At 49.4% G+C, this 26,640-nt stretch overlaps 1 protein-coding gene and 2 long non-coding RNA genes across 7 annotated transcripts; 2 read left to right on the forward strand and 1 right to left on the reverse strand.

Annotated features, from left to right (window-relative positions):
• Positions 1-343: 343 nt before the first annotated feature.
• On the forward strand, positions 344-2,587 carry LOC128124803 (uncharacterized). The gene is made up of 2 exons (XR_008222982.1): positions 344-450; positions 1,881-2,587. It is a non-coding gene; the product is annotated as an uncharacterized LOC128124803 (long non-coding RNA).
• Positions 2,588-5,571: 2,984 nt separating this feature from the next.
• On the reverse strand, positions 5,572-17,438 carry Mzf1 (myeloid zinc finger 1). Of its 5 annotated transcripts, XM_052761443.1 has the most exons (7): positions 17,186-17,438; positions 16,415-16,548; positions 15,539-15,969; positions 14,972-15,155; positions 14,464-14,534; positions 14,224-14,344; positions 5,572-7,107 (listed from the first exon to the last, which is right to left on the reverse strand). In XM_052761443.1, exons 3-7 carry the CDS (start codon positions 15,929-15,931, stop codon positions 5,675-5,677), a joined length of 2,202 nt encoding a protein of 733 aa, XP_052617403.1. In that variant the 5' UTR covers positions 15,932-15,969; positions 16,415-16,548; positions 17,186-17,438; the 3' UTR covers positions 5,572-5,674. The 5 variants fall into 5 exon arrangements, with proteins under 5 accessions (XP_052617403.1, XP_052617401.1, XP_052617402.1 ...); XM_052761441.1 differs by lacking the exon at positions 16,415-16,548; XM_052761442.1 differs by lacking the exon at positions 17,186-17,438 and having other exon boundaries at positions 16,415-17,175.
• On the forward strand, positions 7,115-10,406 carry LOC128124804 (uncharacterized). The gene is made up of 2 exons (XR_008222983.1): positions 7,115-7,280; positions 8,163-10,406. It is a non-coding gene; the product is annotated as an uncharacterized LOC128124804 (long non-coding RNA).
• Positions 17,439-26,640: the final 9,202 nt, after the last annotated feature.

The raw sequence follows: 26,640 nt of genomic DNA on the forward strand, positions 1-26,640 counted from the left end.
CGCCCTCCTCCCCCTCTTCCGCTCAGGTCTTGTGAGGCCCCGCTGCGGCTGCGGACGGTGGCCTTCCCGGGTCCGCCACTCTCCGGCCTACTTGCTCCCTCTGCGAGGAGGCTGCGGTGAGGTGGAAGGAGGAGGTGGCAGCCGCGCTGGCGGCGGCAGGGTACCGAGAGAGGCTCAGCTTCCGCGGCAGGCGCGGCTTCGCTGCGGAGGTCGGCAACGGCCTCGGGCGCCCCGCCGCTTCGGCACTTTCCGCCGCCTGCCCACTTCGGTTCTTCCTGTTCCCGGCTGCGTTCTGCGCCTGCGCAACCCTTGCAGCCCCCAGGTTGCTCCTCGTTGGAGTTTTGGGTTCGGTCTTCTTCGGTTAAGCTCGGGTATTTCCGTTTGTGAAGGTGACTATTCGGCGGTCCAGCGGGTACTTCCTGGGATGCGCACCCAGCAGAGCAGGAAGCGGTACTTGCAACCATTTTTGATCGAGGCGGGTAGTGGCTGTTTGGTTGTCGGTGGTTCCATTTAATGTTGCGCTTATGCGGAGCGGAGCGGGAATGGGCTAGAATGGATCTTGCTCTCTGTGGGCTCAGCAAAGGCAGAGCCTGGGCGTTATAAGGGACATTGTCTGAGCTCTCTTAATATTATCGCAAACCCAGATTGCGATTGATGTAAACTAGCTTAAAACTCGTATTGTTCTGGAGGCTGAGACATCAGGTTCACTTGAGCCCAGGCGTTCAGGGACATCCTAAGCAACCAACACATGAGACCCTTGTTCCTTTAAATAGATTTCTATTGTGCAGCAGAGGGTGCGCACTGTGTAGTTTTACGGTCCAAGGTGGACATGGGTATAGAGCTCATAGCTGCGGCCTAGAGACCAGCAGAAACGGCGTTGTGCCTCTTGACGGACCTAGGTTGAGTCAGCTCGCATCCAGTCACAGCTTAGGGTGCTTGGGAGGCGGGAGGAAATAGCTCAGGATGGGCCAGTGACTTCCGACTGTCATCTAGGAAACCAGCAAGCGGCCACAATCGCTGTTAGAAGCTTCTGCTGCTTGTCTGGTCACCACTTGAAAAACATGCCTGGAACAGGTTGGGACTCGGTCCATTCCGCTCCTTTATAAAGGCCCTTCTTTGCCATCTGACAGATCTCCGGTGCTACCCATCATGAACCATGGTCCTACATTTGGGACTTGGTGCACCCTTGCCCACATTTTCCTGTTTTTTTTTTTTTTGTTGTTTGTTTGTTTTTTCGAGACCGGGTTTCTGTGTAGCCCTGGCTGTCCTGGAACTCACTATGTAGCTCTGCCTGCCTCTGCCTCCTGAGTGCTGGGACTAAAGTCGTCTCAGTTGCTCACCCCCAGCATCTTTTCTTGGCTTTATCCTTAAAAGCTGAGAGAAGTTTGCGCCGAGGACGGGGCCTCAGCTTGGGTCTGGTGCCAACCATCTGTCCTCACACCTCAGCCTCCACTCACAGCCCATTCTGAGACCCAGGGGGAAAACAAAACAAACAAACAAACAAACAAACAAAAAAGCAAACCTACTCCAGAACTAGTCTTCACTGTTTGCTCAGCTTCCCTACTCCATGTTCATTATTGTATAGCTGCTGTGGCTTTATCTGTCTTCCTCCAGACAGGATCCATCTCTGTAGCTTAAACTCAGTAATGTAGCCCAGGCTGACCCTGAACTCACATCATTTTCTTGCCTCAGTTTTCAGAGTGCTGTGATTACAGGTATATTCCTCCATACCTGGCCCATCCAGAGGCCCATGGTTGTGGCTCGATGGGGCCCCGGCTATTCTCTGTAGTCCTGCAGTCCTACTGAAAGTGCGGGAGCACTTGCCTGCCAGTGTCCTTTCAGCACTCCTGAGAGTCTAAAGTCTCCTTCTCTTGGTTCAGGATCCTTGGTGGTCTGTGAGGCAGGAGAGAAGAACACTGAAAATTATGGGGACCTGAAGGAATAGCGTCTCTGACCCTGGAGCCTGGAGAAGCAAGAATGCCAGTACAGTTAACAGTTGCTTAAAGGTTTTTCTCCCTTCTCAGCTGTAAACCTGCAATGTTCTAGGAATCTCACCAGAAATTCCATTTACAGGGAAAGGATGTGTACTGAACCTGAACAATTCTAGTAGCTTCTGGTTTTACCTTATGAGATTACAGTTCCATCCAAGGCATCTCTGGAGCCAGACTCCAATCTTTTATTTTTTTATTTTATTTTATTTTTTGGTTTTTTGAGACAGGGTTTCTCTGTGTAGCTTTGCGCCTTTCCTGGAACTCACTCTGTAGCCCAGGCTGGCCTCGAACTCACAGAGATCCACCTGGCTCTGCCTCCCAAGTGCTGGGATTAAAGGCGTGCACCATCACCGCCCAGCAGGAAACAGGTTTCTTAGCAACTCTTTGAAGTGTAGCTTGAGAATCACCAAAAAGGTATTATATGTGGCTAATGCTAAGACAATTGAGACTCTTCCTTGAGGATCCCATATCCACTGCTTCCCCCATTCTTCCATGGGAGACATATACCCACACTTGGTTAAGTCTTTTTTGAGCACTTCTCTCATGCCTAAAGATGATATTAAAGTATCTTTAATAAAATCTCCAACTTTGCTTCATACTGGCTAGGGCTGAAATTCTTTTCTGCACTGGAACCATGAATCTCAGTTTAATCTGAGTCCAGGTCTCTCTAAGATTAGGGATGTTGTGGTGGCCTCATGGAGCTGTGTCTTTGTCCCTTTACAGCTGACAGTTGGAGGGGACAAGGGAGTGTCATAGGGACCGGGGACCCCCATCTTCTCTGTCACCCAGGATCAGCCTCAGACTTGGTTTGACTTGTCTGCTTTCCTGGATGCCAGGTCCCAGTTTGGGGTGTCAACATGAAATGGCAGGAACAGGTGAAGCTATTCCCACAGAAGCGGCTTGGACCTGCAGGCCTTAAAATGGTATTCCTGGGAACTCCCAGAGCCAGTCTGACACCCAGCGAAGACCTCAACTGGGGTTTAGGGCTTAAGCTGAATCATGCTAAATGGATCTCCTTTGACTACCTGCACCCCAGTAATCCATGGGAGTGGGCAACTGTGTCAAAGTTACAGTCAGTGAGATGGAAGGGAAGATGGTTATTGAAAAGGAAGCAATGGCATGGGGCACCTGGCCTGAAGTGTCCGGGATCATGGAAACTGTTGGCAGCAGTATTTCCTGTGACTTCCTGCTGAATGCAGCCCTGAAGACTCCCTATGAAGGAGACCCTTGTAGAGCTATGAACAGAGCCATGGTGGAAGGGGCCTGTAGTTAGAGTGAGAGGAACCAATTGCAGAGGTTAGAGCAACTGGGCCTGGGCCTGAAGCCTGTGCTCCCCATTTTGGGGGTCCTCTTCTTAGTACCTGTTAGTTGCAAACGCATGGGGACCAGAAAATCTTGAAATGTCTGAGTTTCCGGGTCAAACCTCCCAATCTGTCGTGTATCCCGTGGCCATCTTCCATGGTCGCTCCTCAGTGCTCATCTCTGTGGTGGGAAGAAAGCTTGTCTGCTTATGACTGTTTCAGGGGTTCGGGGGTGGAGTGCTGTTAGGAGGAGAGTGACTGGACAGTGGGTTTGGGCACAGGGAAACTATGTCATGGGCATTGCTGGTATTAGCTCAGCAAGATGGAGAGCCTGAGAGGTGGGCAATCCCTCTGGCGGCCTGAGTGTTCTTCCATGCCCTACCAGGCTCCGGAATGTGGTGAGAATGGCAGGGAAGACACCATGAGATCCTGTCTCCTCTGGGCTCTAGACTCCACAGAGGCCTCTTAGCCTGCTGCTCTGGGAAACAAGGTGCCACGGGGCTGGGAAGGGTGGCCTTCCACCGGCAAAACTCCTCCTGGCAGCTAAGGCCCTTCTAGTAGTAGTCTACACACTCCCCAGAGCCAGGCCTTCTAGCTCCCTGGAGAGAACACCCCTGAAGGACCTTCCTCAGGATTCTCAATCACCCCGGCACAGGATAATCAATGAATGGCTACTCCCAAGTCCTACCTCCTTGACAGTTCATCACTTAAACATGTAAAGCTTGCAGATCTTCACTGTTAAGCCTGCCCACTTTTCTGAGTTCTAGCTCAAAAAGCATCACTTTTCTTATCCCCACTCTCTTTGGATACCTGCAGTAGTCCTAAGTGTGCTTGTCTTGGTACTCGGGACATTCTCATTCTCTCTGGTAACCCCAGCCCTCTGCTCCCATCCAGCTGATTGCTGACAACCATAGCTGAACCGGCCTGCTTTCTGGGACCCTGACTCAAATGGCATGGTTCTCTCTTCCTCTTACCCTCTCTTTCCTGCCCATCTCTCTCCTCTCAGCAGCAACCAAGATTTACAACTTTCCTGATTTGTTTTTCCCTCCAGCTCATAAAAATGGTCCTCAAAGTACAAGACATTCATCCCAGAGCCTGGCGAATGCTAGGCAAACAGCTCTCAATAAACTACATTCCCAGCCATGGCCCCCTTTTAATGACTTTCCCCATTTATTTATTTACTTGTGTGTGTATATGTGCACACATAACACAGAAAACACACACACACAGCTTGTGCAGGTCAGAGGACAACTCTCATGAGTTGGTTGTCTCCTTCCAACATGTGGGTTCTAGGGACCAAACTCAGGGCATCAGGCTTGATGATGGCTTTACCGCTAAGCCATGCTCCTACTCACCCCATAAGCCCTGTATTTTTGTTTGTTTGTTTGTTTTTATTTAAAAAACAGGTTTCTTTGTAGGCCAAGCAGGCCGTGAACTAGCTAGCCGTTTGCCTGCCTCAACTTCCTCAATAGCTATAATGATTACAAGTCTGTGCCATCACACACATTTGTATTTTGTCTTTTTTTGGGGGGGCGGTTCTCACTATGTAATTCGGGTCATCCTCAAACTTGTTATGTGGACCTGCCTGTCGAACTATGGCTCTTGCCTCTGCCTCCCAGCTGCTGGGCTTATAGGTGTGTACCACCACACTCAATGTGTGCTGTTGAGATAGCAGCTCATGGTGTAGCCCAGACCATGGGCTCTCTGCAGTCTTCCTTTTTCAGCCTCCCAAGTGCTGGGGTTACAGCTGTGTACCACCACACACAGCTAGACTACCCTTTTTAGTCACCCAGCAGTCATGTAGTTGGTAGGGAAACCCCCCCCCCCCCCCACACACACACTTTACTTTCCTTTGGTTTTTTGAGACAGGGTTTCTATGTATAACAGCTCTGGCTGTCCTGGAACTTGTTTTGTAGACCAGACCAGCCTTGAACTCACAGATCAACTGCTTTTGCCTCCCAGAGTGCTGGGATTAAAGATGGGCCACCACAGCCGTGGTTGACCTCTCTCTTGACTAGACCCTGAATAATTAATTACCAGGGCAGATGCAGAGAACCCTGTCTTTTTTTGTGAGTGTAGCTACTTTGCCCCATCTGAGCTAGGCATACCTACTGTGTAAGCCAGCGGTATGGTACAGAGTCTATCCCACAAAAGAGCAGGTGTGGTAGGTAGTGTTAACATTGGAAGGGGGTGGGTGCATGGTCTCTCCAGGAGGATGTGTGTGTAGAGGATATGCCCACATTGAAACAGCCGTAAGGTGGGCAGAGGAACCGTGCAGGTGGGGAGGCATCATCTACTATTTATTGAGCACCTACTGGAGACCAGGCCCCGGGCGGGCCTGTTGGGCGATGCCAGCCTCACAACCTTGTGAGGTGTTTTGACCTACTCAGTGCTGTGCACGCGCTGGTGCTGAATGAGCTTGGTGCTCTGGTGGAAGCGGCGGCCGCAGTCCTGGCAGGCGAAGGGCTTTTCGCGCCGGTGGGTGCGCAGGTGCTGCGTGAGCGTGGGCCGCTGGCGGAAGGCTTTGCCACACTCAGGGCACGCGTAGGGCCGCTCGCCGGTGTGGATGCGCCGGTGCTGGGTGAGGTTGGCATGCTGCCGGAAGCTTTGGCCGCACTCGGGGCAAGCAAAGGGCCGCTCACCTGTGTGGATGCGCTGGTGCTCAGTGAGCCGAGACACCTGCGTGAAGCCGAGGCCGCACTCACCGCAGTGGTAGGGCTTCTCGCCCGTGTGGGTCCTCTGGTGGCGCGTGAGCTTGAGCCGCTGGCTGAAGCGCTGGCCGCACTCGGGGCAGGCGAAGGGCTTCTCGCCCGTGTGCACACGCAGGTGCTGCGTGAGCGTGGGGCGCTGGCGGAAGGCTTTGCCACACTCGGCACAGGCGAAGGGCCGCTCGCCGGTGTGGATGCGCCGGTGCTGGGTGAGGTTGGAGCGCTGCCGGAAGCTCTGGCCGCACTCGGCACAGGCGAAGGGCCGTTCGCCGCTGTGCACGCGCCGGTGCTGCAGCAGCACCGAGCGGCGGCCGAAGCGCTCGCCGCACTCCACGCATCCAAAGGACTTGTCCCCAGTGTGCACCGCTTGGTGTTCCAGCAGCACGGCGCGTCGTGGGAAGCTCTCACAGCACTCGCTGCACGGGAAGGGGCCCGGGGGCTCGGGGACTCCGGGGAGGGGCAGAGCGGGTGGCGCAGGGCCCGGCGGGTCGCCGTGGATGCGCTGGTGCTGCAGCAGGTTGGAGCGCTGCCGAAAGCTCTGGCCGCACTCTGCGCATCGGAACGGCTGCTCGCCCGTGTGCACTCGCCGGTGCTCCTCCAGGCGCGCGCTGCGCACGAAGCCCTGGCCACAGTCGCGGCACACGAAAGGCCGTTCCTCAGTATGCGTGAGCTGGTGGCGCAGCAGGTGGGAGCTGCGACTGAAGCTGCGGCCGCACTCGCCACACACGAACGGCCGCTCGCCCGTGTGGATCTTCTGGTGCCGCAGCAGATTGCTCCGCTGGCTGAACACCTTGCCACACACGTCGCAGCGGCCGCCTCGGACCGCTCCGGTCCCGGTGCTAGGGCGGCCCCGGCTCCGGCCCTTTGGGGCATGCCAGCGAGTCGCCACCAGTGTTGGGCCCACACCCGGGCAGGGATCCTCGCAGGCAAGGTCCTGTTCACCTCCCGGGTCGCTGGGGAGTGCGAGGGCATGGGCGAAGCCTCCTTCTCGGGAGGGGGACTGCATCTGTCCAGAGAGGCTAGCCATGTCGAGATCCCAGGGAACATGGAGGTGGGGGCTCACCGTATCTGACTCTGCCGTGATGCTGTCCATCTGCAGCGCAAACCCTGCACAAGGGGACCCATTCCTTCATTAGACTCTGCCCTAAACCAACGAACTCTGGGAGAGTGAACTACAGACCTGAAACTGACGGGTGAGGCAGACAGGAGATGTGAGTGGCAGTTGTATCTGAACAGGTTTTCCTGAGGTGGGCAGAATCCTGAGTGAGGAGAACACTGAGGTATGTGTAAAGGCTTTCCTGATTAGACTTAAGTCGTTGGGGGAAAATAACACCTCTTTGGGAAAGGATTCTAGGGTGATAGTGGGACCCAGTTTAGGTGGGCAGTGAGGGTCTGGGAAGAAGCAGAGAATGTAGATTCAATAAAGACCAGAGGTGACATCAACAGGAAGCAGTGGGGGTGGGAATGCAGTTCTTTAGTCTTGGGTTTGGATTTGCCACACTTGAGATGACCCACGCATATCAGAGTAAGGGGATTCCATGTAGGCTTGGGGGTTGGGGATGAGATGAACATGGGAACTGTCTATGTAGAACCATGTCCCGGCTACAGAGTGAACCTTCCAAGGTGTGAGCCTGAGCCACAATGAACTACAGAGTGAGCTTCCAGGGTATGAGGCTAAGCGAGGGATGAGGTGTCCACCAAGGCAACTGAGGCTGGAGACAAAATGGGTGACAGAAAATCCATGAGGCACCAAAGGGAAGTAAGATAAATTAGGATGTACCAAAGGAAACCAGAATCAAAAGCCACGCTAACAACTCTCCAGAGACTAAGAGCTAATTAATTTAACTACAGCAGCTTTGGTCAATCCACGGTGACCTGACAGTCACACCGTGGAAGGATGTGAACAAGAAATAATGTAACTAATTGTTTAAGCTCCACACAACAGGCTACTCCCTGCTTAGAAAAATTCACTATGGGGTTGAATTGACACATTGTTTCCTATTCCCAGCATTTTTTTTTTTCCAGTGATGAAACCTGAACCCAGGTCTCATGTGCTAGGCTCATATTCTACCATGGAGCTATACACCCCAGCCTGTTTCCACATTCTTTTTTTCTTTCTTTCTTTTTTTTTTTTTTTTTACCATTTATTTTTTCATGTATAGGTGTTTTTGGCTGTGTGTGTGTATACCAGGCGAGACCACGTGGCTGCAGTTCCTGTGGAGGCCAAAGGAGGGGTTGGATTTCCTGGGACTGGAGTTACAGATGGTTGTAAGCTGACACGTGGGTGCTGGGAATTTCAAGAGGAGCCAGTATACTGCTAAGCCATCTCTCTAGCTTTGTTTCCATATTAACTGTGTATGCATTGCTGGTACAACACAGGCTGGGTTGGAAAATTTAATCAAAATAGCGAGTGGTAGTTGAGTACTTCCAAACACAGATTTTGGGGGATAGAGGTAGGAGTTCAAGGTTGTCATCTACTGCAATCAAGTTCAAGGCCAGCTGGGTTACATGAGATACTGTCTTGAAACAAAACCCAAAACAACTCACAAAACCCAAAGCAGTAGTGTTTCACACTGTCCCAGGAATCACGCTTTTAGGTATTTCTGTTTAGTAGTTGTGTTCCTACTGGTGTTAATGACCTATGAACAGGGTTTTCCAGTATTTAATGACAATGAACCCAAAGTACTGTGGACAAAGGAGTGACCACAGTGATCCAGGAGTCTACAGAGCTGCCTGAAGACCTGTGGCCACCCCTGCTGTTTGCCAAGCACATGGTGTGAAAATGGGAATAAGGCCATTTGGGCATCCATGAAGATTTCTTTGTAAATATTACGTGCATGTACACATGACTGCATGAGTTTATGTGCACCATGTGTATGCAGGTGCCCTACAAGGTCAGAGGGCATCAGATCCCCTGGAACTGGAGTTCCAGGACATTGTGAACATCCTGATATGGGTTTGAAAAGCAGTAAACACTCTTTAACCACTGAGCTTACTCTCTAGCCTCAAGTTTTTTTTTTTAAAAAAAATGTATTTTAAAACCTATTTATTGGGGCTGGAGAGATGGCTCAGAGGTTAAGAGCACCGACTGTTCTTCCAGAGGTCCTGAGTTCAATTCCCAGCAACCACATGGTGGCTCACAACCATCTGTAATGAGATCTGGCGCCCTCTTCTGGCCTGCAGGAATACACACAGATAGAACATTGTATACATAATAAATAAATCTTTAAAAAAACCCTATTTATTGGTGTGTGTGCTTATACTGTAGTGCACATGTGGAAGTCAGAGGACAACCTGCAGGATTTGGTCTTTTCCTTTCACCATGGGGCTCCTGGTGAACCATCTCACCAAGCAAGGTTGGTTCATTGTCTATTAAGTCTTTTGAGACAGAGTCTCACTATGTATTCCTGGCTGTCTTGGAACTCACTCTGTAGACCAGGATGGCCTCGAACTCACAGAGATCTGCCTGCCTCTGCCTCCCAAGTGCTGGTCTAAAGGTGTGCATCACTATACCTGGCTTGTTCATTGAAAAAAAATTTAAAACACATTTTATGTGTATGGGTGCTTTGCCTGGATGTATGTCTGTGTACCATGTGCAATGCCTGGGACCAGAGGAGGCCAGAGAGGGTGTCAGGTCCCCAGAACTACAGTTACAGATGGTTATGAGGCACCCATTCTTTCCAGCCCCAGGGTTGTTCATTTGAAAACACTATTTTTATTTGAGACAGGGTCCATATAGCCCTAGTTGTCCTGGAACTCACAGAGATCCACATGTCTCTGCCTCCTGAGTGCTGGGATTAAAGGCATGTGCCACCACCAGCTGGCTATGTCCCAGTATCTTTATTTGAAATTGTGTGTATATATGTCTATGTGCATGTGAATGCTGTGACATCAGAAGTCACTGGAGCTGGAGTTACAGGAGATTAGTATGTTTGTCTGACCTGAGTGCTAGGAACCCCACCTGGGTCCTCTGCAAAAGGAGGATACCCTCTTATCTGCTGAGCAAACTCTCCAGCCCCTTAAACATTTTCTTTTTAAACTTTTCTTCTTCTTCTTTTTTTTTTTTTTGGTTTTTCAAGACAGGGTTTCTCTGTGTAGCTTTGCGCCTTTCCTGGAACTCACTTGGTAGTCCAGGCTGGCCTCGAACTCACAGAGATCCGCCTGGCTCTGCCTCCCAAGTGCTGGGATTAAAGGCGTGCGCCACCACCGCCCGGCCTTTAAACTTTTCTTGCAGTGAATGGTTGTGCATGCCTATCATTCCAGCACTCTTGGTGTCTGAGGCAGGAAGTCTGACGTAAGTTTGATATCAGTCTTGAATACATAGTGAGATTAAGACTCCCTGGTTACACAGAGAAAACCAACCAAAAACAAGAAACCAAACCAAAAAACCCCACAAACAAACAAACTCCAAACTACCACCACCACAACAAAAAGCCCTTTCATCTTTAAATATTTTTATTTTATATATGTATGGGTGTTTTGCCTGCAGGTATGTCTGTGTACCCTGTGTGTGCAGTGCCTGCAGAGGCCAACAGGATTCTCTGGGACAATTCTGAGCCACCATGTGGCTGCCAGGAACCAAACTCAGGTCCTCTGGAAGCGCAACCTGTGTTTTTATCCACTGAGCCATCTCTCTAGTCCCATAAAACTTCTTTTCACCTTTCTGCTTTTTTGTTTTAAAACAAAACAGGTTTCACTATGTAGCTCTGGCTGGTCTGGAACTAGACCAAGCCGGCTTTAAGTTCACAGAAATCTGCTTGCCTTTGCCTCCCTAGTGCTGGGATTAAAGGCCGGTGCTACCATTCCTGGTTTTCTTTGTGCTTTTGAAACAGTGTTTCACTATGTATCCTAGACTGGTTCTACTTGTATTTATAAAAGGCTACTGAGCACCTGGCTGTTTAGGTATGTGTTGCTTAACTAAACGGAAAACTCTCAAGAACAGTGTCATCAAGTGGTTTTGGGTTTTTACATTAAAATATTTTTGGTGTGTGTGTGTGTGTGTCTATATGGCCATGTGTATGCCATGGTGCATATGTGGCGGTCAGAAGACAATCTGTGGGAATGAGTCTCTCTTTCCCCAATATGGGTCCCAGAAATTGAATTCAGGTTATCAGGTTTAGCAAGTACTCTTCTTGAACTATCTTACAGCCCCAGCTTTTTTTTTTTTTTTGAGACAGGGTTTCTCTGTGTAGCTTTGTGCCTTTCCTGGAACTAGCTTAGTAGACCAGGCTGGCCTCGAACTCACAGAGATCCGCCTGGCTCTGCCTCCCGAGTGCTGGTATGAAAGGCGTGCGCCACTACCGCCCGGTCATAGCCCCAGCTTTTTGAGACAGGATCTCACATTGTAGTCCAAGCTGGCCTTGAAGACATGGCAATCCTCTAGTTTCTGCCTACCTTCTGCCTCCACCTCCCAAGTGCTAGGTGTGTAAGACCATGTCTAGCTTTGTCAATATCATAAGATAATTGTTATTCGTGATCTTGGTTGACCAACAACACACTGTTATGCAGTACATGGTTATATTGTGTCTGCTTTGCATACAGATTCTTTCTGGAAGGCAGAGAACTTGTCATGTTGGCTGTTGGGCACAGATGGGGCATTGCATTATGTACTCTTCGTACACCTTTTGGAGTTTTCACCATGTGAATGTATAACTATGGATGTTGTTCTGAACTGCTCTAACCTTGTGAAACAAGCTTGCTTTTGCTTCATGGTAGGCTGGGTTCAGGGCAAGGAAGCTGCCACATCTGAGCAGGACTATTAACTGCTAACTATGTAGAGCAAGCCCTAGCTGTAAAATGTAGATGCCTGTTTAGAATGGGTGGTCCTGTTGAGCCACTTCTGACTCAAGATAAGACAAACCATTACTGTCTCCAGGCTAGGCTGTTGCTAACCAGGTCACACCTCAAACGCAGTTGTTGCAGGGCTCCAGGACACTGAGATGCACTTAACATTGGAGACTCATTGCTACCCAAAGCAGCCTGTACAATGGCTCTGTGAAGACAGGCTCTTTTTACTGTCTTGTCTGCTGAGGTGCCACCATGTATCAAATTACTTCTGACTTGTGTCTTTAATGAATTCATTTGTATCTGCATGTTACCAGCCTGTTAATGCTGTCCCTTGCATGATGTTAATATTTAAAATAGTGGGCTGGAGAGATGGCTCAGAGGTTAAGAACACTGGCTGTTCTTCCAGAGGTCCTGAGTTCAATTCCCAGCAACTGCATGATGGCTTACAGCCATCTATAATGAAATCTGGTGCCCTCTTCTGGCCTGCAGGCATACATGCGGGTAGAACATTGTATACATAATAAATAAATATTAAAAAAATTTAAAATAGTATCATAATGAAGCACTAAAAAGATCTCTGGGAGTATAGCTCTAATAGTAGACTGCATGTTTAGCATGTGCAAAAAGCCCAGGGTTCAACCCCTGGTTCACAAGTGTGTGTGCAGAAATACAAACATGCATGTACATGCACGAGCATGCACACACACAAGCATACACACACCACCACCACCAACAACAACAACCAAATCACCAACAGAGCTGGGATGTGTCTCAGCTGGTAAAGTTCTTGTGGCATGCATGAAACCCTTGGTTTTATCCACACCACTGCCTAAACCAGGAGAGGTATCCTGCACCTATAATCCCAGCACTTGGAAAGTAGAGGCAGGAGGATCAGTTGTTCAAGGTCCATCTCAGCTATATATTGAGTTCCAGGCCAGCCTAGGATATAGCAGATCCATCTCAAAACAAAACAGGACCCTCTCCTAATAACCAAAACTCTGGCCTCCACAAAAGGCACAGTTGGAGGATGAGGCAAGCAGCCAAGGGGCATGACAGGAGTCATGGAGGCGAAGATAAACTGATGCTTGAAAGCAAGAAGTATGGTTGTCTACAGCAAGAGCAGCCCAAGGAGGGAGCAGCCAAGGGGCTGGAAGCAATGTGCCTGCAAGAGAGCTGAGAGACTGGAGTTGTGGATGAAGAGAGGAGCAGGTCCAAGCAAGACAATGTGGTCCCTGTGCACACAGGCAGGGCTGGTCAGGCCAGGTGAAGGCTGAGGCCCCGGGGGCTTGTGTTGGATGTTCTCTTCTGCCTCAGTGTGCTGCCAAGCCTGATGATCTGAGTTTGATCCCCAGGATCCTCATGACACAGAGAGGAAACTGACTCTTGCAAGTTGTCTGAACTCTACATGTGTGCTCTGACACACATACCCATGTTCAAAGACACACAGAACAAAGAGTGGTGGTGGTGGTGGTGGTGGTGGTGGTGGTGGTGGTGGTGGTGGAAAACTGGAGTGGTAACATTAAAGGACCATCTCAGAGGCCAAGAGCCTCAGTTTACACCATCACATCATGCTCCAAAGAAACATTTCAAGGCAATTTCCTACTAGTGAGATACGTGAATTTCAAACAGAGAGGACTCATCAACAGCAGGAATTAAAACAAAAAAACAAACAAAAAAGAAGCCTGAGAATGAGTCCAACAGAATAGTTCTGGGGATGGGGGGTATAGCTCAGTGGTAAAACTCCTCCCTAGGAGGGGCTAAGGCATGGCTCAGTGGTGGAACAAATACCTAGGTTCCACCAGTGAGAGGTTGAAGGCATGACTCAGTAGTAGAGTTCTTGTGCATAATCCATCAGTGGGAAGCTGGGGGTGTAGCTCTGTGACTGTGCTTGCCTGGCATGCCCGATCCCTGAGCTCCATACCCAGTATGGAAAAAAAAAAAAAAACTATCTTACCAGGGCTAGACAACTATCTGAGGCTATCTGTGGCCTCTCCAAATTTTACCTCCCATACCAGGATTCAGAGGATGATGCACTCACACAGGGAAGTAAATCAAGAGGAGGAAGACTGGGCAGGGTCCTGGTCCATCCTCAGCAGCGGGCTGTTCTGTATCAGAACTACTCTTGCCTTGTTCACTAGTAAGCTTTCCTCGCCAGGTCCCAAACTTCCCTGCTCTGGTATCCAACAGGCAAGATGGGGTCTGGAGGCCGTGCAGAATTCCACGACTGGGCACAGGAGGTGGGTATGGGGAACACAGGGTCTGTTTTCAGGAAGGTATTACGATACAGGGCAAAGTCAGGAGGAGCCAAGGGGTCAGTGGCAGAGAATGCCAACGCAGGTACTACAGTGATAGGGCTGTCTTGAGTAGGGACAGAAGGATTTATGGGTGTAGGGGATGACGAGGAGGGCTCAGTCCCACTGTGTCTGTCTCACTAACCTGGTGAGAAGATGCCCCCTACTTCCTCATGCCACAGGGCCACAGGGTCCTCACTCCATGGGGGCACATCAGGCTCAGTGTCGCTGTGAGGAGAGGTCTGGTCCAGTGCTGTCCCATGACCCTGAAACCACAGTTGGTCACCGTTGGACTGTGCTTGGCTAGGCTCAAAGGGCCTATCTGACACCCGCCCGTTACTGGCTCTTAGGGCAAAGGGTGGTTCACAGTCTGTGTAGGGCTCACCTGGGCCTCCTTAGGTAGGAGAGCAGCTGTCGCCTCTTGGGCAGCAGGAGGAGGCCCAGACTCCAGGAGCTCTGAGGAGAAAGAGTGGGGCCAGGTAGCTCAAGAAAGTTCCCCCCCCCTTCCTAGTGGTGCTAGGTGCTGGGTTCCAGACACGAGGGAGACAGGGACAGGAACTCAAGGCTGGGAAGGACAAGGCGGGGTCGCTGAGGGCTCAGTGGGGAATGGGGTCAAGCAGGGTTTTCTGGAAGGCAAGCAGAGGAGACAGGTGCTGGTTTGTGCCTCTGCATCTCTGTGGGTCCCGAGGCAGCCTGTCCCACGATGCTTGGGGAAAGCTGTGGAAATGGGGCTGTGGGGGGTCAGAGATCGTGTCTGTGCTGTGCTAGACTACAGGGAGGAAGAGGGCCAGAGGCGCACTGGAACGATTTCATCTAGCAAGGCCTGGCTCAGTGGAGTGCAGACAGCTTTGCCCAGCCAGGCTTTAGGCCATGCCCACTTTGCCTGCTCTCACCTGGATTCTCCATCACCTCTGTCTCCTCTTTCATTTGAAGGTCCACCGGCAATTCCTGCATGACCCCAGGGGGAGTTTCAGCCCCAGGCTCTGGAGCTTGGAGCTTGATGTGAGGTATAGGCTGGAAGCTGGAGGGTTCCATCTTTTCTGATAGGACCTCCTTTCCCTGTACCTGGACGGTGACCTAGGGAGATGCACCGAACAAGGAGAGAGTGGGGTGGGTCCATGGGCATCCACTCCACTGCAGGATTTCCTGGTCAAGATATACTGACTAGGTCCTCAAAAGTCCTAAACCTCCCCCTTCCCTTCCCTTGACCCTGAGCTCAAAGCAAAAGGACTGTTTGCTGGCACAGGGCTGCCTGGTACCCTTTGTGTCTCATCCAACTTGGGGAATGAAGGTAATGCAGGTATGGGCTCCTATTGTGAGCAGCCACACAAAGGATCCCCATTACCCGTGGACACTTCCATATGACCAACGAGCAAGTCTGGCTGGGCATAAAACTCCCAGAGTGAAGCAAAGCTTGACCAATGCTCTAGCCCTGACCTTCCACTCAGCTATTGACTCACCCATTTCCGAGGCCCATCCAGCTCCCATTGAAGCCTGTCAACCAAGGCAGCAGCCTCTTCAGGGCTGCCCGGCCACTGCCCTTGCACACGGGTCTGGATCTCAGGGGGCAGTGCACCTAGAAACTGTTCCAGCACCAAGAGGTCCAGCATCTGCTCCTTGGAGTGTACCTCTGGGCGAAGCCACTGGTGACACAGCTCCCGGAGCTGGGCCAGGGCTTCCTGAGGACCAATTGCCTCCTCGTATCGGAAGCACCGGAAGCGTAGACGTGCAGCCTCAGGGCCCGGGTCCCACAGAGTGCCTTCTCCCTCCTCCTCAGAGTCCTCCAGCTTCACCACAACCGGCTCATTTTCTGGGGGTGCACGGCCTGGGGAGCCCAGCACAGTGGGTCTCATCAGGAGTACCAGATCAGGTCTCAGGCCAGTGTCTGTCCCTAGGGAAGGCATAGTATGAGGCATCTGGAATAAGGACAGACTGGCAGTGAATGCTTACTGAGTGCCTACCGTATGCTGTATTGTTTGACCCTGAGACCTTCTCCATGCAGAGGACATGCGAGGGAACAGGTACTGTGACAGGCCAGCCACACCCCCAGACACCCGTGTAACTCTAGCTCAGCAGCTTGCTTTGCTGATTTTCTCTACAGCTGGCCCTAAGCAATGTCTGGTAGGTTCCCCTGTTCTATGTACAGGCTGCTGCGTGGGCTCTTCCCTAAATCCTATTCTTTTCTATAGCAGCCGCTGCCGCTTTACTTATATCCGGGCATTCCTGCCCCTGCTGCCTCCTCTTCGACTACCATTACCAGCCTGTTAATGTTTTCTATCCAGTCTCGGACTTGCTCTTCTCTCAGGCCCCAGCTGTGGTCTCAAAGAGATAGCTACCTTTCCACGATTCCTCCCCAACACCTGAAGCTAACTCATCACATTTAGCAACGATCCATTTCTTCAGCTCTCTCCGAGGTGACAGGGGCACTTCTGAGGACCCTCAAAGGCCCCCAAATCACTGGAGCAACAGTCTGCAAGGAAGGTTTGAGATGCTGACTCCTCTGTGCCTAATGTGAACTGCAGTTTCCTCACTGGTAAAAGGGCTGACTTCCCCTCCCTACATGCTTTCTGCAATTGGGACTCCGTGAAAATCTGAATTTATTATTGGGATGGCATCAACTTAGAAGCAGTTTGATTTCTGTGAGTCACACCTCTGCGCCTCAGGGTGCCGAGTCAACTCTGCGAGAAATAGCAGCTAAGCAAGTAGAATGAGGTTCCGGAAATACATTTCCCAGACGTCTCCGCGAGCACCACCGCTCTAGGGTACCTAAGTGACCAGTCGCCGTGGCGATTGACGAGCTGGCGTGACAGCACAGGGCCCGCCTGCAGGGAGTGCTCGCACCCCTGCCGGGGCTCTAGGTATATGCCCGGGCAGCCGGAATCCCAGAATTCACTACCCTCCGCAGTCCCCACCCCTCCTCAATCCCCTCCTGAGGCTTAGCGGTGGAGGGACTCCCAGTTTCCCTTCAAGTGCTCCGAGAGCGGCTGCGCGCTTCTGAACATGCGCACTCCCGTTCGCTTCCTCCAGAATAGACTACATCTCCCAGACTACTCCGCGCGCAGCTCCAAGCCCTCCTGCCCTTCCCCCACCCCCGCCTCCGTTTCTACCCTTCTTCCAGTCCCCAGGGGATTGCGCTGGTCGCAACGATCAGGTCGCACTCCTGGCCGTCTCTTCCCACACTCCCCGTCTCGAATCCAGGCGTCAGGGCCCCGTCGATGTGCGCAATCCTCTCGGGGGGCAATGGATGGCGGCACCACCTTCCAGACAGCGCATGCCCCCCACCACATTTTTGTCAATTCTCTGCAGGCCTTCCCAGGATTTGCAGGGTTCTGCACCAATCACCGCTCTCACTAGGACGCCGTCAGCCTCCTCGTCTCCATGGCAACCCTGGTTCGGGAGGGGCGCCCCCTCAGCTACCTCCTGAACTGCTGAGTGAAATGTTCAGCTAGATGCTTTCTGGGAGTCGTAGTCGGCAGGGCACTGCGTGTGTGCAAGCCCAGCACCACCCGACTTCTTTAGTATTTCTGCACGGTGGGTGGGACTGAGCAGGGCTCCATGGTAACTGGGGGACCAAACCTGGTGATTTCCCGGGTAACACCCGGACTACCTGGTTTAGGAAAGGCTGTCCGGTTCTGTGGTGAGGGAATGGGGAGGAGACAGGGACACCAAATACCCAGCGAGATAGTTATGAAGGTAAGAATCAGGGAGGCAGAGATACCCGCACACAGAGTCTAGAGCAAGAGGAGGAGAAGGGCCCAAAGATTGCGGGGGCGGAGACTGGATGAGAGGAGAGACAGTGAATATAAGTGAGCACCACACACCCGGGATACAAGTCTGAATGAAAGGGGGTGGAGATTCATTCATTAGAGTCAGAGAATTAGGACCTGAGGCATGTCAGAAAATTTAGCGTGAGGAAGAGAGAAAAAGGAAAGGACTGGGATTAGGAAGGTGAGACATGGAAATTCTAGCTATCGACTCGAATACAAAGGTAAGCAGGGATAAAAGACGGAAAACAGTAAGAGGGACTGATAGGTTTCAAAGACTGAGAAAAAGATGGCAACAAAAAGAGACAGAGAGTTGGGTGTGTGCGCGGGGCGGGGGGGAAACGTTTTAAGAGAAAATTTATAGAAAATTTGACAATACACCAGAAAGATGACTGGGGGCCCTCTAGTTTCCCCGCATCGTTTACCAAACTAATTTTGGGACACCTGACTATTTAAACGTAGCAGTTTTTTTTTTTTTTCTTCTTCTTATCTTTGAAGTCCACACACTGTTCTAGTAGAGACTGACTTGCAAGAAGCTGGTGGGTTGCAAATGAGTTCTGCCAATACATCACCTGGAAGGTAGCTGAATAGCTAGCTCTGTGTGCCTACAGCCAACCTCTTGTTTTATTTCAGAGCCATTGTTTGAGTCTTCCTGGAACTACCTTTGGCACCTTTCTGGTTTCCTTGAGGCACATAAATTTTTGATATATGTCCTTGAGAGTCATGGTTTTATGTATATGTATTTATTTTAGTCAGGATCTCCACTGTGCTATCCTGTAACTCTAAATGTAAACAGAGTGGCCTCATACTTAAAAGATCCCCCTGCCCTTGCCTCTCGAGTGATGGGATTAAAGGCTTGCGCCATGGCCACTGTGTCCAGTCTTTTGGTTTTGGTAGTGTCTCAAGAAGCCCAGGTAGGCTTCCAGCTCTCAGTACAGTTGATGACCTTGAACACCTGATGTTTTTGCTTTTACCTTGGAGTTCCTGGGTGGTGAATATTAACATCCCAAAAGGGAGGAATAGGAGACAGCAATGGAGCAGCGGACCAGAGTGAGGCTGGAACCTAACAAGAAAAACAAGAAGTCTTGTAGCATCGTGTCCAGCACACTGTGCTGGTTTGATCTGAGCTTCGCTGGTCCTGGGCAGCCCCTACCCATAGGGCCTTTCTGTTTGCAGCCCAGGTGGCCTCTTTCTTATGCTGGCTCCACTCATTTTCTGTGTCTTTTCTCAGCAGACATACCATGTGCTGTGTTCTGTCTCCAACATTTTGGCGTCTTTCCCCTTAGAGCATCACACATTGCCCTCTTGTGGTAGGAGGAGGAGTCGTCGTCTCCCAAGGGCTAAGATGAAGAAAACTACAAAAAAGCATTGTTTCCTGGTTAGTGTTCATGCATGTACACATGGGCTGGTCAGCGCCCTCCTATGGCCAGGCAAACTGACCACATCTCTCCTGTAGCCCCTCTCTTTGCCCTCTTTTCTCATTCTAGCCATTACTACCTAGTAGTTTAAAACATCCAATCAAAATGCATATAGGCATATATGGAAGACAAAAATGTATAAAAGCCCCAACCCTATAGCATTTGGGGCTCTAGCCTTTGGATACAAAGCCTGATGACTGATACAACAAACTACTTCCTGATAAAAGAAGCCTTGAGTTCTGGCTTCTTTTCTTTCTTTTTAACAGTATTTAGAGTTCCATTTTTTTTTCAGATGCATTCATTTTCTTTAATGTGTATGCAAGTTTACCTTGAGTGCCTGGTGCCTTAGGTCATAAGAGACTGTCAGAAGTGACAAGAAGGTGTTTGATCCCCTGGAACTCGAGTTATGGATAGTTGTGAACCACCATGTGAGTGCTAGGAACTAAACCTGGGTCCTTTAGAAGAACAACAAGTACTTTTTTTTTGTTGTTTTGTTTTTTGTTTTTTGATTTTTTAGACAGGGTTTCTCTGTGTAGCTTTGGAGCCTGTCCTGGAACTCGCTCTGTAGATCAGGCTGGCCTTGAACTCACAGAGATCCACCTGTCCCTGCCTCCCGAGTGCCTGCTGAGATTAAAGGTGTGCGCCACCACCTTCTGGCCAAGTACTTTTTTTTTTTTAAGATTTATTTTTCCTATTTTATGTGATTAAATGTTTCACCTGCATGTACATTTGTGCACCATATGCATGCTCGCTGCCTGAGGAGGTGGTGAGCCTCCATGTAGGTGCTGGGAATTGAACCCATGTTCTTCACAACAAGTGCTCTTAACCATTGAGCCAACTCTACAGTCCCTGCAACAAGTACTCTTAACCTCTGAGCCATCTCTTCAGCCCCAGGGTCTTGCATTTGAAAGGCTGCAACTCTCTTAAGGGCTGCATGTAGGGACTCTGACCCTACTATACATTGCCTGGACTCCCAAGCTACCCTTTGAAATCTGGTTGTGAGCCTTCATGACTTGCAGTCTGCATGTTTGAAAAAGCAGTATTATGTGTCTGGTACCATCTGGAGAGGTGCCATGACCCTCTTAGACTGTGGTTGTAGCAACCTTTGAGCACCAGAGCAGCTGAATATTCCTCAGTAAACATTTTCCTAGTTGAGGGCTCTGTTCAGCCAGGGAGTTCCCTTCCCAAAGGAAAGGTTCAGCTATTCGTACCTTTGAGCCAGTGATGGGTGGTGTCTGGCCATTTTCTGAGACACTCTCAAGACATCGTTCCTATTGTCCCAGTGAAAATCACCCCCTCCTAAGCCCCACCACTGCTTAGACTGTATCTTACTATGTAGCCCTGGCTATGAAGGGGTTAAACTCTCCCACTTTCACAACTGAATTTAGGTTCCATTTCTGTGAGAAGGGCAAACAGGTGTCTTTTCCAACAAAGGGCCATTTATCTACAAGGCCCTTACATTCAGGGTCCAGGGAGAGACTAACACAGAGGGCCTCACAGTATCTCAAGGACTAATCCAGCAGCCCCCTTCTGAGTCTCGTCCAAGTTTGTGCAGATATGTCCAAAGATGATAAAACTAAACCTCAGCCAATTAAAAATATACCAATGTAAGCACTGCTTGCTTAACCAATTATGTAGCTGACCCCCGAAACTCCCCTTAGCTGTGCTTAAAGAGCCTGCGTGTTTATCTCAGGGTGGTGGCCATCTTGCACAGGTGACCCCACATGCATGCTGGTATAATAAACACTCTTTGTGGGGGCTGGAGAGATGGCTCAGAGATTGAGAGCACTGGCTGCTCTTCCAGAGGTCCTGAGCTCAATTCCCAGCAACCAAATGGTGGCTCACAACCATCTGTAATGAGATCTGGTGCCCTCTTCTGGCCTGCAGGCATACACGCAAACAGAACACTGTATACATAATAAATAAATTAAAAAAAAGGAATTGTATAAAAAAAAAAACCACTCTTTGTTCTTGCATACTATTTGAGCCTGGGGTCTTCCTTCAGCGTTTCCTCGGACCCTACAGCTATTCTGGAACTCACTTTGTAGAGCAGGCTGGCTTCAAATTCACAGAGACCTGCCTGCCTTTGCCTCCCAAGTGCTAGGATTAGTCATGCACTACCACACTCAGCTTGCTTGGCCTCTCTCTAATGGGGTAAATGTAAATGTATTTACAGCCATTGATTTACCCACAATTTTCAATTCACCACTTTTCTGGTAAGAGTTTTTTTTCCTCTCTCTCTGAGACAGAATTTCGGTATGTAGCTCTGCCTAGCCTGGCCTGGAACTCTGTGTGGATCAGCCTAGTCTGGAACTCACACTGATCCACCTGCCTCTGCCTCCCCAGCATTCAGATTAAAGTCATTTGCCTCCATTCCTGACCAAGACTGCATTTAAAAAAATAAGGTTTATTTGTGATTGATAAGTGTGTGTTCCACACACATCATATGTAGCTTTCCACACAGGTCAGAAGGCTGGAATCTCTTGGAACCGAAGTTAGAGGTTGCTGTGAGCAGCCTGACACAGGTGCTGGGAACTTTATCCAGGCCCTCTGGAAGAGCAGCAAGTACTCTTTAAGCACTAAACCATACCTTAGCCCCAAGACTATACACATTTTAAAAAATCATTCTGTTCTGCTTTTTTTTTTTTTTTTGGTTTTTCGAGACAGGGTTTCTCTGTGTAGCTTTGCGCCTCTCCTGGAACTCACTCGGTAGCCCAGGCTGGCCTCGAACTCACAGAGATCCGCCTGGCTCTGCCTCCCGAGTGCTGGGATTAAAGGCGTACGCCACCACCGCCCGGCTGTTTCTAGTTTTTAGCTGGTTAAAAGCAGCCAGTAATAAACATAGCATAACTAGAACCCAGCATGCTGTAATCTTAGTTAGCATGATTATTACTGTGATAAAACACCATGATTAAAAGCAAGTTGGGGAGGAAAGGGTTAATTTGGGTTACACTTCCACAACACTGTTCATCATTGTAGGAAGTCTGGTCATGAACTCAATGGGAGCATGGGGGTCTGAATCTGGTGTTGTGTAACAGTTTCCTCTGAGATCGAAACATTCTATCCTTCAGGGAAACTATTGAAGCAGGAAGGTAAACAAATCAAAATAGCTTCAGGAAGTCCCTGAACCTGGCCAGACTCACTAGCAGCACTCCCCACTCCCCCACTAAACAATAAAAACCGAGAGGATAAGGACAAAGGAATCTGGGCTTCAAAGAAAAGAAAACTCTTAGACAAACTGAGCTGAAAAGACTGAGACCAGACCAGCTGCCTGAAAGAGGTTGAGACCAACTGAGGCACTTGGAAAGGACACTCTTCAACCTGTTGAACTATTTTCAGGCTGTGTGGTGTGGTCCAGGTTCTCAACTTTGTGAACTGTCGCCCATGCTGGAGTGGGCTTTGGTGATTGATACAGCTGTCTTTGAGTAATTTCTGCTCCTGTAAGTAACTCCTCAGCCATATTCCTGTAAGTAACCACAATAAAACTCATGGTTCACCAAGTTGGACTTCGTACTTTGATCTGTAGTGGACTTCCCATCTGTGTATGTAGTGTATGCGGTATACATATGACAAAACTCCCCGGGAAGTTTTGTTACATGCAGGAGTGATGCAGAGGCCAAGGAAGAGTGCTGCTTTCCTGCTTGCTCTACATGGCTTGCTCAGCCTGCTTTCTTATAGAACCCAGGACCAACAGCCCACAGGTAGTACCACCCACAACAGACTGGGCCATCCCCCATCAATCACTAAGAAAATGCCTGACAGGCTTACTACTTACAGCCCAGTCTCACAGAGGCATTTATTTTCTCCATTGAGGTTCTCTCCTTTCAGATGGGCTAGCTTACATTAACAGAAAACTAGCTAGCACAGATGTCTTGAACTTTCCACTACCAAATCAATTAGTTCATCACCTTTAAACTCAGCCTCAGATGTCCATGCGCATGCTATGGCATATTGTTATGTGACATTATTCCTAGGAAAACATGGAACAAATATTACTCACCTAAGATAGGGAGCCAATGACAGATCAAAGAAGGATACAACCAAAGTCAAACTTGGTGAACTAATGATTTTTATTTGGGTTACTTTCAGGGATATGGGTGAGGAGTTATTTACAGGGGCAGATATGACTCAAAGTCAGCTGCATCACCAAAACCTAACTGAGCATGCGTGACAGCTCACAAAACTGGGAACCCGGAGCACACTGCACAGACTGTAGGCAGCTCAACAGTGTCCCCTTCAGGTAGCTTAGCAGGTTCCCGCTTCTTTCAAGCAGCTCAGTGGGTCTGAAAGTCTCTCAGAAGTCCTTACAGCTTATATATTCTTGGGGAGGGAGTGAGCCTAGTGCATCTGGTCAGTTTCAGGGACTTCCTGAACCTTTGTTTACTTCCTGATCTTAAGGCGCTTCCCCATAGGATGGGATATTTCAGGCCACTTTAGAGCATCCTGTTGTTTTACCTCTTTTCTTTCTTTTTCTTTTAATGCATTTAACTTCATTTTGTGTGCATTGGTGTGAAGGTGTCAGATCCCCTGGAACTGGAGTCACAGACAGTTATGAGCTGCCGTGTGGGTGCTGGGAATTGAACCTGGGTCCTCTGGAAGAGCAGCCAGTGCTCTTAACTGCGGAGCCATCTCTCCAGTCCCCACTTTCATGTCTTTTCTAACGTCCTGTGTCTTGAAGAGCTTCCTTTCAAAAACGGAAGGTTTTAATGCTGGAAGAAACTGCTATACTACACCTATGTGCCCCTGCACTCACATGCACACAAGCAATGCTCAAACACTCACAGGTACACGCACACATGTGCATGCACATCCACGATCTACTAAGATGGACAACAATAAAAATCAGCAGTCGCCGGGCGGTGGTGGCGCACGCCTTTAATCCCAGCACTCGGGAGGCAGAGCCAGGCGGATCTCTGTGAGTTCGAGGCCAGCCTGGTCTACAGAGCGAGTTCCAGGAAAGACGCAAAGCTACACAGAGAAACCCTGTCTCGAAAAACCAAAAAAAAAATCAGCAGTCAAGTGTGGTGGCACATGCCTCTGATCCCAGTACTCAGGAGTTGCGAGTGAGGAAGATAATGAGTTCAAGGCCAGCCTGGGCTACAGGAGACCCTCCTCAAAAACAAATACCTCCCAAAATAAAGGCCTTCCCTCAACAACACCAAACTAACTTACATCAGAGGTGAATCCATTACCATTGCAGATCATACATACAGACACCAGTAGTGGAAACAGGCAGAGTTCAGGAACATCATATGTAGGATAAAAGGGCCAGGAAAAGGCCACCCTGACCCTGACTTGACCCCAAGCACAACCCATAGACCAAAGGAAAAGCACCCTGCCCCTGACTTGACCCTGAGCTCATAGACTTGGAAATCCCTGTCCCTGTGACTCAGCATTAATGCCCAATGTTTCCTATGCTCAGCATTAACAGCCAAACAATGTTTCCTATCCTCTAGATACTTTCCCACTAAGTTCACTGGACGTGTTGCAAAAACCCCATAAAAGTCTTCCCTCTATGCCGCCCTCTACGCCTCTCTTTCCCTCTAGAGGCAACTGCCATACTGTTCTCCCCAATAAATAGCTTGTGTGAGGATGGTGGCGTGGTGTGACTTTGTGCTATTCCTTTGTTCCCAATGGCCAGGATGGTTTTGCACCAAGATGCCCTTGTGCTGGAAAACTCTTACACCACCCATCCACTTCAGTTGTTTTCTGCTAGTGGATCTCTGAGGACAGTGCTTAATGCCCCCAGTAGTGATGTGTGACAATAAGCAAAGGGTATTGCTAACCAGGAAAATATTTGTTTGTTTGTTTTTCATTTTTCAAGTCAGGGTTTCTCTATAACAGCCCCGGCTGTTCTGGAATTAGCTTTGTAGACCAGGCTGGCTTTGAAATCACAGAATCCACCTGCCTCTTCCTCCACCACCACCACCACACCTGGTTTAACCTGGAAACATTACCAGAGAGATGTAGTAACTGGTTTTGTGTCTTTTCTTTTCTTTTTCTTTCTTTTTGTTTTTGGATATTTGAGACAGGGCTTCTGTGTGAAACAGTACTGGCTGTCCTGGAACTCATGCTGTAGACCAGGTTGGTCTTGAACTCACAGAGATCCACCTGCCTCTGCCTCCCCAGTGCTGGGATTAAAGGCGTGCACCACCACCGCCTGGCCTGGGTTGTTTGCTTTTTTTTTTTTAAAGTATTTTTTTTGAATCAGTCATATACAAAAGGAATCCCCCCCCCTTAAAAAAAAAAAACCCACAAGACTCTAACCTGAGCTCAAAAGTTCCAGAAAATCAGCTATTGGTACAGTTTCTGAAAGTTGCAACACACACACACACACACACACACACACAAACCCAAACAAAAAAACAACCCCAAAATCTAAACCAAAATAACACCTAACCAACCAACTAACCAACCAACCAACTAACCAACCAACCAAACAAACAAACAAAAAGAGAACAGACCTATCCATTCCTCTACAGTCTCAAAAAAATGACTTATCTAGAGAAACAGCTTACTTTCCTCATTCTGCCTGTGGTGGTAGTTTGGATAACAGTGGCCCCCATAGGCTCATATATTTGAATGCTTGATCCCCAGTTGGTGGAACTGTCTGAGAAAGATAAGGAGGTGTGTCCTTGCTGGAGGAGGTGTGTCACTGGGAGTGGTCTTTGAAGTTTCAAAAGCCCACACCAGGCCCAGTCTCTCTCTCTCCTCCCTCCTCTCTTTCTGCTGCCTGTGGATCAGGATGTAAAGCTCTCAGTTACTGCTCCAGCACCATGCCTGTCTGCTTCTCACCATGATGATCATGGACTAACTCTCTGAAAGTATAAGCAAGCGTCCATTTAAATGCTTTCTTTTAAAAAAATTTTATTTTATGTGTATTGATGTTTTGCCATGGGTGTCAAGTCCCATGGGAACCAGAGCTACAGACAGTTGTGAGCTGCCATTTGGGTGCTGGGAATTGAACCTGGGTCCTCTGGAAAAGCAGTCAATGCTCTTAACTGTTGAGCCATCTCTCCAGCTCCTAAATGCTTTCTTTTATGAGTTGATTTGGTCACTGTGTCTCTTCACAGCAATAGAATAGTGACTAAGCTACTGTCTCTAATGAAGCCCCATGCTCTTCCTTCCTTACCCCAGGCTACAAACCCACCTGTCAAACCACATACTGTGTGCTCTCCTGTGATAAGGTAACTGAGTTGCTGGGTTTGAACCCTGGTTATGGCGTAGCCAGACCTTGAGACACAACCTCTTCAGGCAAAATAAAGTTTGCTCTTGCTGGAGAGTTCACTCTAAAATTTTATTCATGTCCCTTTACAAACTTAATTATTGTATATACTATGTCACAATCATATGAATTGTTTCTGTTACTATGTCATATAC

The sequence above is a fragment of the Peromyscus californicus genome, unplaced genomic scaffold, assembly GCF_007827085.1.
Source record: "Peromyscus californicus insignis strain IS unplaced genomic scaffold, ASM782708v3 Scaffold_4__1_contigs__length_199733344, whole genome shotgun sequence".
Lineage (NCBI taxonomy): Eukaryota > Metazoa > Chordata > Mammalia > Rodentia > Cricetidae > Peromyscus > Peromyscus californicus.

Coding starts and splice junctions, on each gene's coding strand:
- Mzf1 (XM_052761440.1), bottom strand. CDS start 15,994: ATGCCTCATACTATGCCTTCCCTAGGGACAGACACTGGCCTGAGACCT. Junction 14,535..14,971: donor AGAGGTGATGGAGAATCCAG/GTGAGAGCAGGC, acceptor CTTTCTCCTCAG/AGCTCCTGGAGTCTGGGCCT. Junction 14,345..14,463: donor TCCTACCTAAGGAGGCCCAG/GTGAGCCCTACA, acceptor CTGTGGTTTCAG/GGTCATGGGACAGCACTGGA.